We start from the raw sequence: 9,989 nt of genomic DNA on the forward strand, positions 1-9,989 counted from the left end.
ATTCAATAAAACAATGTACTTAATGCACAACTTTATTGCTAATATGGACAATTAAATTTTTTAAAAATTATAAAACGATATACAGTTCTTTCTCTGCTTTCTCCATTGGTATTCAATACCTTATCTTGTCCCTTATCAAGTGACCTAAGATTTATCAAATTTACTGTAGATGACTATGAGGAAGTGGTGTTATAAGAGAATTTATTTCTGTAGTGATCCTTGTTTCTGGAGAAAGTTGTAAGGAAGCTGTGCTACAGCATATTTTTTCAATCACAACCAAACTTCCCACCCAGAGGACGATGTGTATTGCCTGAAGGGGGTTGGCCATCTGGTGTCATCTCCATCCTCATGTTGATCATCTGAACTAATAATTTTGATTTGAAAGGAAGTCATCCTATAGAAAATTTGTGCACTCTTGCCTAAATATACTTTTCACTCACATGATCTCAGCTGTTTTCCCACCAACCCTACTCCTGCTTCTTCCTTAGCAACATGTAAAGTGCATCACACACGAGGAGAGAGAGGAGAGAGGAGAGAGAGAGAGAGAGAGAGAGAGAGAGAGAGAGAGAGAGAGAGAGAGAGAGAGAGAGAGAGAGAGAGAGAGAGAGTTAGTTTTAGGGTGGGGTGGATTCTTTTCATTGATGGCTCTCCTTTAAGATAGTGAGGCCAGAGGTGTGATTCCCGAAGGGGTTTGAGGTTGTAGTTACTGAATTGCTCTCAAGTGCAGCGGTGACAGCAAGCACAAAACAACATTCATGTTGTAGCTGTCAGAACCACTGGGGATGTGATAAGCACCTTGTGTTTGCAAGCTCAGATGCTGTACCAAAGAAGTTCTGCCTTAGCAAATCACCACGATGTTGACTTGCTCCGTTCAACTCGTTCGGACTCTGTAATGAGAAAGTCCATTAAGCTTGCATAACTTTATACTGTGAGCAATAGACAAGTGTGGAAGAGGATGGGGCGATTAGAGGATTCTTCTGCAGCGTGTTTTTTTTTTTGTTGTTGTTGTTTTGTTTTTTGTTTTTGTTTTGTTTTTCCCGGAAGCCCCAGATTTGTAAAAATCCCTGCCTTCATCTGTTCCCAATGATATTCGGAGAGTTCAAAAGGATTTCATAACTGTGCTTAAACTGAACTGCAGAAGTCAGGTTAAGACCGCGGGGGAGAATGGATATGTCCAAAGCTTAAGTCTGAACATTCATGGTGCTTACATGAACCCAAACCACAATTCCTATGACTTCTTTGTTTCCTGTATTCCTTCATCACCCAGATCCAGACACCACTCCCTACTCCAAACACACATAGTCCTTAGATCCATCCATGCTCATTGGCAGGACACAAACTATTTTCCTGCCTCTATACTCGTCAAACACGGATGGTGCCACTGATCCTTTACCTACAGGCCTTCATCTCTTCAGCGTCTTCTTTTGGTCCTCTTTGTGACGTGCGGGCCCTCAGCCAATGCCCTGGCGCTTGCCTCACAAAGGCCTGAGCAACCGCACACCTGCGCTCGAGCTCCAGGCATTCAGGCTGGCTTGGACTCAGGTCCTGCCGCGCCAACGCCAGAAAGGCTCAGAAAGCGAGCCCTGGTAATTCCACCACTCATCATGGCCAGCCAATTCTGCGTTCCTCTAGCCCCACGCCTCTCACCCCTTAAACCTTTGAAATCCCATTTCACAGACTTCCAGGTGGGCATCTGTGTGGCGATCCAGCGCAGGGACAAACGGATCCACCTGGCTGTGGTCACAGAGATCAACAGAGAAAACTCTTGGGTCACAGTAGAGTGGGTTGAGAAAGGAGTCAAAAAGGGAAAGAAGATCGAACTAGAGACTGTATTTCTGTTGAATCCAGCTCTGGCCTCTGCTGAACACCAACGGTCACAGAGACCCCTGCGCCCAGTATCTGCAACACCCAGTACTGCCATCGGGGACCAGCGAACAGCCACCAAGTGGATTGCGATGATCCCGCACAGAAATGAAACACCATCAGGGGACAGTCAAGCCCTGGTGGTCCCCAGTAACCCTTGTCTGATGAAGCGGAAGAAATCCCCCTGCCTAAGGGAAATTGAAAAGCTGCAGAAGCAGCGAGAGAAGCGCAGGCGACTGCAGCTAGAGATCCGAGCTAGACGAGCGCTGGACATCAACACTGGAAACCCGAACTATGAGATTATGCGTATGATTGAGGAGTACCGCAGACATCTGGACAGCAGCAAAATATCCAGCCTGGAGCCCGCAGAAGACCACCGGATCTGTGTGTGCGTGAGGAAGCGCCCTCTTAATGAGAGAGAGAACACCATGAAGGACCTAGATATCATCACTATCCCCTCGCACAATGTGGTCACGGTGCACGAATCTAAACAAAAAGTGGACCTAACCCGCTACTTGGAAAACCAGACCTTCTGTTTTGACCATGCTTTCGACGACACGGCATCCAATGAGTTAGTTTACCAATTTACTGCCCGGCCTTTGGTGGAGTCCATCTTCCGAAAGGGCATGGCCACTTGCTTTGCCTATGGGCAGACTGGCAGTGGAAAAACCCACACCATGGGTGGAGCCTTTTCTGGAAAGGCTCAAGATTGTTCGAAAGGCATTTACGCCCTGGTGGCTCAGGATGTCTTTCTCCTACTGAGAAACCCTGCCTATGAGAAATTAGAACTCAAAGTCTATGGCACATTTTTTGAGATTTATGGTGGCAAAGTCTACGATCTGTTAAACTGGAAGAAGAAGCTTCAAGTCCTCGAGGATGGAAATCAGCAAGTGCAAGTTGTGGGGCTGCAGGAGCAGGAGGTGTCTTGTGTGGAGGAAGTCCTGACTCTGGTGGAGCTCGGAAATAGCTGTCGGACTTCCGGACAGACTTCTGTCAACGCCCACTCATCCAGGAGTCACGCAGTGTTCCAGCTCATCCTTAAGTCGGGAGGGAAACTGCATGGCAAGTTTTCCCTTGTTGACTTAGCTGGGAATGAAAGGGGGGCAGATACTGCCAAGGCCAACCGAAAGAGGCAGCTGGAAGGGGCTGAAATAAATAAGAGTCTCCTAGCCCTGAAGGAATGCATCAGGGCCTTGGGTAAGAACAAGTCTCATACCCCATTCAGAGCCAGCAAACTCACGCAGGTGCTCCGGGACTCCTTCATAGGCCAGAACTCCTCCACATGCATGATTGCTACTATCTCACCCGGAATGACTTCGTGTGAAAACACCCTCAATACTTTAAGATACGCAAACAGAGTTAAAGAATTAGCCCTAGAGGCCAGACCCTACCATCATTGCCTCTCTCCAGCTGGTCATGAAGTACCACTAATGTTAGAAAAGGACAATACGAATTTAGAAAATTCCCTTCAGAGGGATAAATTTATTCAAATACCTACTATACAGAGTGGGGAAGAAAAAGAAAGTGATGAAATCACATTAGCAAAGGACCCAGCCGCTTCATGGAGGAGATCTAGCCGGTGGTGGGAGGCCATCCAGGAGACAGCTGATGGAGTAAACTGCGACGTGGATTTTTACATTGCCCAGTCACTGTCCATTCTGGAGCAGAAAATCGGTGTGCTGACTGAGATCCAAAGGAAGCTCCAGTTACTACGTGCTGACCTCCAAAAGAAAAACCAAGTCGAGTGACAGCAAAGGCCGGAGATCAGGAATGAAATCTTGGATCCAGTTCTGAAGCTTCTACCTCTTATTACAGGAGAAATCTGTCCAAATTATCTAAGTATAAAGGTCCCCTGGAGAGCTTACATCTTAAATCATCCTCTTCAAAAAATGTGGTCGTTTCTTCTTCCTCTGTATTTCCATAGTGTAGTTTGCTTTCATTCTGTGTGTCACTGTAAAGAATTTGCCTTGTCCCTGTCAGTACTGAGAACTGGCAATGTTAAGAAACTTATGGATTGTTATAACTGGGGTAAAGGGATGATGACATAATGTGGATCACTAGAGAGCTTGCTAAATATTCTATAATATGAGGAATTTCCTCCCACACAAATAATTATCTATTTTTTTTGAAAATTAAAATAGTCCTCAGGTTGAGAAACCCTGCTGTAGAAGAAACCATCTGCAATGAAATTAGATTCCCTAAATTTGTAGTTGGCAAAGCAAAATACCGTGAATTAAAGTGATGAGCACAAAAACACCAAGGAAGAGTCAATCAGATACCCACTTACAAATCTTTCTCATTTGCACTGTTGTGTTGATTCAAGTGGTTTCTAAGATTGAGTCATTCTAGAAAGAGCAAGAAAAGTCAGCTGTCTGGGAGCCTAGAATTGAGAGGGTTTTGTTTATATCTTAGCATTTAAGTTGTAATTATTGTAATTATTACTGAGCCGTGTGTGTGTGTGTGTGTGTGTGTGTGTGTGTGTGTGTGTGTGTGTGTGTTTCTGTTCATGTAGAGAATTTTGATTGATGTCTAATTTTTCACATATTGTTATATTTTTCACTGGTATGCTGTGAAACCAGAATTCCAGGTTTCAAATTGGGGCAAGAGTCAGCAAACCAACAGGAAACTTCCCATATAAAGGGCAACATATCCCACAACTGTCTAAAGCACATGAAAAGATCATGAGAAAATTTAATGTCTTGCATCAATTAAATATGGAGAACTTTATAGATTTAAGAGTCAAGAAGTCTATCTTTTAAAAAGAAGAATGTTAATCTAATATGGGAATGGAAATATAATAATTTAATACACACAATAAATTAGTGCCCTAATATCAACAAACACCTAAGAATGGGATCCTGTGACTCCAAATCTGTCAGTTCTAAGCTCATCTGTAAAGACCTCAAGTGATTTACACTGTAAGTATAAGACAAGTCTGGGGAAAAATGGGGACACAAAAATGTAGCCTCCAAATTTTGGAGCCACATTTAGCAAGAATAGCTTATTGTTTCAAACTCTAATAATACGAAGGCCTGAAAGGAACTGATGACAATTTTATTTAAGGTGACCAAACATATAGTAATTGAATACTAGCACCTAGGAAGAGCAGAGTGTGAAACCAGCATGGACCTTCGGTCTTTAGTAGCTCATATACTTGTCATTAAATGTGTTTCTATGTTGATTGATTTCTTCAGATGAAATTGTACATTATTATTAAAACAGCCAGAACTTTTCAAATTAAACTTTAGTATAAGATGACTGATTCATTAAATAAAAACTTCCTTCAACAAAGAAAGAATGGGACATCCACAAAATACAGCACCATAAGCTGCCGTAAGAGCAGGCACCTACAATCACATCAAAGCTGGAGGAAGTAACCCAGTAGGAGGAGAAAGGCCACAAAGTTGGCAAAACAGTCTGAGACAAGGCCTGCACCCACTGCTAGGAATCCCACAAGAACACCAAGCTACTACTCAGCTACTAATAATATGCAGAGGACCTGTGTTAGGCTGCTACAGTCTAGCCCCTGATTTCTGTGAGTTCCAATAACTCTTGGTCAGATTATTCTGTGGGCCTTGTTCTGTGGTGTGGAACCCTCTGGTTCCTCTGGTCCTTCCTCTCCCTCCTCCACAGGAATCTCTAAGCTCCGCCTAAAGTTTGGCTGTGAGGCTCTGCATCTACCCCCATCACTTGCTGGATGTCCCTGGGAGGCGCACTCTTTCATTCTTTTCTGAGAGAAGAGAGAGGGTAACAGATCTAGGTTCAAGGAGAGAGACTGGGGAGAGGGGAGGGAGGGAAAACCATGGTTGGGATGAAATACATGAGAGAAGAACAAAAATGTACTCTCTCTCTCTCTCTCTCTCTCTCTCTCTCTCTCTCTCTATATATATATATATATATATATATATATATATATATATATATATATATAAATGAACAGGGTAAAAATCTGGGGCAGAGGAGGGTGGTTCAGTGGGTATGAGGTTTTGCTGTACAAGCAGGTATATGTGGGATCTGAGCCCCAACACCCATGTTAAGAGCAAAATGTGGTAATTCACTTCTATAACACTAGCACTTAAGGGGAGTGGGTACATATTGGGAAAGATTGCTGGAGAGCAATCTGGCGGCCAAGTGGCAAGCCTCAACTTCAGTAAGCGACCCTGTCACAAGAGGATGAAGTGGACTGTGATAAAGCAGGATGCCTGATGTCTTCCACTATATTATATAACCATTGGGAGTGTGCAGACAGGCACAAATGCATAACAATGTACATGCATGTGCATGCATGCGCACACACACATACACATACATGTGCTCACACACATAGAAACTACCCTCACTTGTAGTTCTTACTGAGATGATTTAATGAAAAGATAAGGTTGTTTGATTTTCCCCTCCCTTTGTCTTATCAGTTATGGCCATTAAAACTTACGTTTTTATTATCACCATTGTTCTACTTATGATTTCAAGTATCCCAACAGTTATATCACACATAAAAGTTTGGATAAACTACTTGGACTTTGAGCCTTCTGATATCAATTATTTTGTTTTCTAACAAGTATAAAGTTTGAAGTCATTATGGCTCAATGCTTTACAAGGTAAATTCACCTGGGCGAGGACCACACACTAGATATAACCATAGTTTTCTAGCAGCTTCCTCCTCACTTCATATGGGATAATGTTTCAGATATGGATGCAACCCTGGGTTGCTTCTTTCAGTCACAATTACGTGTATTCTGACTTTTGACATTGCCCCTTAGGATTCGGGCACACACACACACACACACACACACACACATACATTATATATATATATATATATATATATATATATGGAATTCCTCAGTGTGTGATATATGCACATTCAGCAAAATTGGTCATGCTAAGGGGTTTTCTAAAAGATATTTTACCAACATCACATAATCATACTCATCTATGTATGTTAGCGATGCTTCAGTTTTACCAACATGACAGATTCTTTCATATATGCACACGTGAACACACATCTGAAAGATACTAGTTAGCATATCAGTGTACAATAGTGTTACTTTCCCCGAAGTTGGGTGTTCACTGTAGCACATAGACAAGTCATGTAATCAGCAATTAACCTGTGAGTGGATAAAATGTGTATACATAAGCAAGTTTTATTAAGCAGAAAAGAATGAAATTGTGTCCTTTGAAATGAAATTGATGCTACTGTATACCCTCATGTAAGATGAGACCAGCATCACAAAGATAGTACTCTGTTTTCTCTCTTATGTGGAATCTATGAGTTTAAAAAGAGGCAGTGGCCAAAGGAGAAAACAGGAAAAGAGAGAGGAGATGGTAAAAGGTAAAGTTAGGAGAATAATTAGCCAAGCCCAGAGGTGAGCTCCTTGATTGATTATCCAGTACAAAGTACTCATCCTTGAAAGCATATACACACAGATAACAAGAATGGATTCAGCAGGTTTATGCACATTATATGATGTGTGTGTAGTAACAATAATAAAAAGCTATCAATTTGAGAGTGGGTGTGACAGAGGAGGGCTTAGAGAGGACATGGGGGAGCTGGAGGGAGGAATTTAAAATTTTTTTTGTTTTTTGGTTTTCTTTTTTCAAAATAAGGTTTCTCTATGTAGCCCAGGCTGTCCTTGAATTTGCTACATAGACTAGGCTGGCCTTGAACTCTGAGATCCACTTCCCTCTTCCTCCTGAGTTCCGGGGTTAAAGGCATGTGCCACCACCTCCCAGCTTAAATATTTAAAACTAACAATTTAAAAAATATTTAAAGTGATAAAAATAAAAAATAAGGTAGGGTGAACATGATCAAAGTATAGTACATGTATATATGTAAATGTTGTAATGGAGTTCATTACTTTGCATAATTATTATATGCTAACAAAAACCAAAAGAAGTCATTGGAAAATGAAGCAAATTCCTGGTAATAATTCCACCTACATATTTATTCTTCCATCAAGGAGATGTTATAAATGTATTACATTGTATATTTTTGCATGTGGTGTGTAGTATACATATTCATATATACTGATGAATATATTTCCCAGGAATTCTGCTGTGCATATCTGCAGATCTTTGCTCCCCTTGAGTTTCTTCAATTCATCATCAGTCAAATGTATATTACCCTGTCCACTGGTTTTAATCATTTTCTGGGCCAGGCCTTGTGGCTTATGCCTGTCACCAGAGCAGCAGTGAAGCAGTGTATGGCAGGACTCTGATTTTAAGGCCAGCCTGGTGTACATAAGTTCTAGGACCACCTGGGCTACATAGAGAGATCCTGTCAAAGAAAAAACAAAACAAAACAAAACATTTCTTAGGAATCCATATGGCCCTTGAAATGATGGGAAAATATGTATCAAATAAAATATTCTGTAATGAAACATTCTCAGGAAGCAAATCAACTGGAGTTCACTAGGAGGACTGTTGACAATTTGAGCAGATGCCCTGCAGTTAAAAAGGAGGATTGTAAAGTAAATTAACACTCTAATAAGATTGTAAGGAAAATGTCAGAGCTCCCAATCTGAGAAAAATAAATACTCCTAGTACTTTGAAAGCATCCATTTACACACGAAAACCTTGGCATGCTAATTATAAGCTATGCTTATCTATTAATTAAAGTAGATTTTCTCGTAGTGGACAGACATTTTAAATTACTGTGTGAACTTGCAACTAATAAAAACTGGCATTAAAATTCTAAGCTAAAGGTTTCATATCTGCAAAATTTCCTTCTATTATTAGCTTGCAATAGCAAGTTTGCAAACTATTATTCTATTACTTTCATTTAGTCAATTATTTTTAGCCATCTACATAAAGAATTGATGTGATATGTATGTATGTGTATATGTATATGTGTGTATATGCTGAGTGAATGAATAAATAAATTTTTCTTTGACTCATTCCAACAGCAGAAATAGAGTTACTAATGTCTGCTCCCTAAGAAAATCAATGTCAAAAGTTGCCTGTTGTTCATAGTATAAGATATTATCTTCCAAGCAAACCCATCATTTATGAATTATTTGTGCATTTCTTTTTATTCTTCAAACAAGCAATTACTCACAGCAAACCTTAACTAATCATTTTCTTGAAATGTGATTTTTTTCTTTTCATGTCATTTCCTTTTTAATTTTAAATAAATTTAATCTTAGAAGTTAAAAAAGAAAAAAAAGTACGGAATGTTTTAATGGTTTAAGCAAGATAGAGAGCTAAGTCAGTAGCTGTGGATAAAATCATCTAGGCAGCCTCTGCAGTTGGGCATTTGAGATGATCCTGACTGTGCAGGATGCTACTGCAGTCATTAGTAGACTAGAAGGACTTATATGGTGCTATGATTTGAATATAAGTTGTCTTTCCTGACTCCTGTGCTGCTATTCAGTTGAAGATGAGGCAATATTGAGAGGCCATTTCTAAGAGAAGAGAGTAAGTAGATCATTACTAGGGATCAATCAAGTTCTGTCTTGGGAGGGAGTAGACTGATCCTACTGTTTTTTCTCTAGACACCCAAATACTTGTCCTCAATGTTTCCACCATACAGTGATACCATATGAGGACTTCACCAGATGGGGCCACTTGTATGGACATTCATCATTCAAATCATGCGCTAAACAAACTTCTTTGTATATGACAAGTGTCATGTATTCTGTTATAGAGATAGGAGACAAATACAAAAGGTAGCAATAAAAAGGAATGAAATGATTCTTGGGGAAATAAGGAAATCATCACAGCAACAAATACAAATAGTGTTACACTGAAATAATTGGTGAGTTTTGACATAGTTACCTTATATCCCATGCTTAGGTTCAGGTTTTATTTGGTCCACAAGGATGAAAAGGGAAGATGCAGTGGACCATCCTAGAGAATGAATCATTTATCTTATGCTATCTGCACATGGTTTTAAATTGTTATCAGGAATAAACAAGATCAATGAGGAAGAATTATCAAACCTAGATTCAGATTCTGGGTTTGATTTAATTATTTGTCATCTGATAGTTATGTGAATTCAAACACATTTTGCCCCTCTCTAGGCTTCATTATTTTCTCATCTGCTTCATAACTGTGAAAAAATACTTGTAAGTACTTATTAAATTAATCTCAGAATCCTTTTGGATAACCAACATAGAAAGTACTAA

The 9,989-nt window shown here is 40.3% G+C and overlaps 1 protein-coding gene across 1 annotated transcript; it reads left to right on the top strand.

Moving 5' to 3' along the window:
* The first annotated feature begins 1,604 nt into the window (after positions 1–1,604).
* Kif2b (kinesin family member 2B) lies at positions 1,605–3,611 on the top strand. Its single transcript, XM_052757365.1, has one exon. The coding sequence runs from the start codon at positions 1,605–1,607 to the stop codon at positions 3,609–3,611; it is 2,007 nt and encodes a 668-aa protein (XP_052613325.1).
* The last annotated feature ends 6,378 nt before the right edge of the window (positions 3,612–9,989 follow it).

This window comes from Peromyscus californicus, unplaced genomic scaffold, assembly GCF_007827085.1.
Source record: "Peromyscus californicus insignis strain IS unplaced genomic scaffold, ASM782708v3 Scaffold_3__1_contigs__length_106647218, whole genome shotgun sequence".
Taxonomy (NCBI): Eukaryota; Metazoa; Chordata; class Mammalia; order Rodentia; family Cricetidae; genus Peromyscus; species Peromyscus californicus.

Bases quoted from the DNA above. Each gene is read 5' to 3' on its own strand.
- Kif2b (XM_052757365.1), top strand. From the start codon at position 1,605: ATGGCCAGCCAATTCTGCGTTCCTCTAGCCCCACGCCTCTCACCCCTT.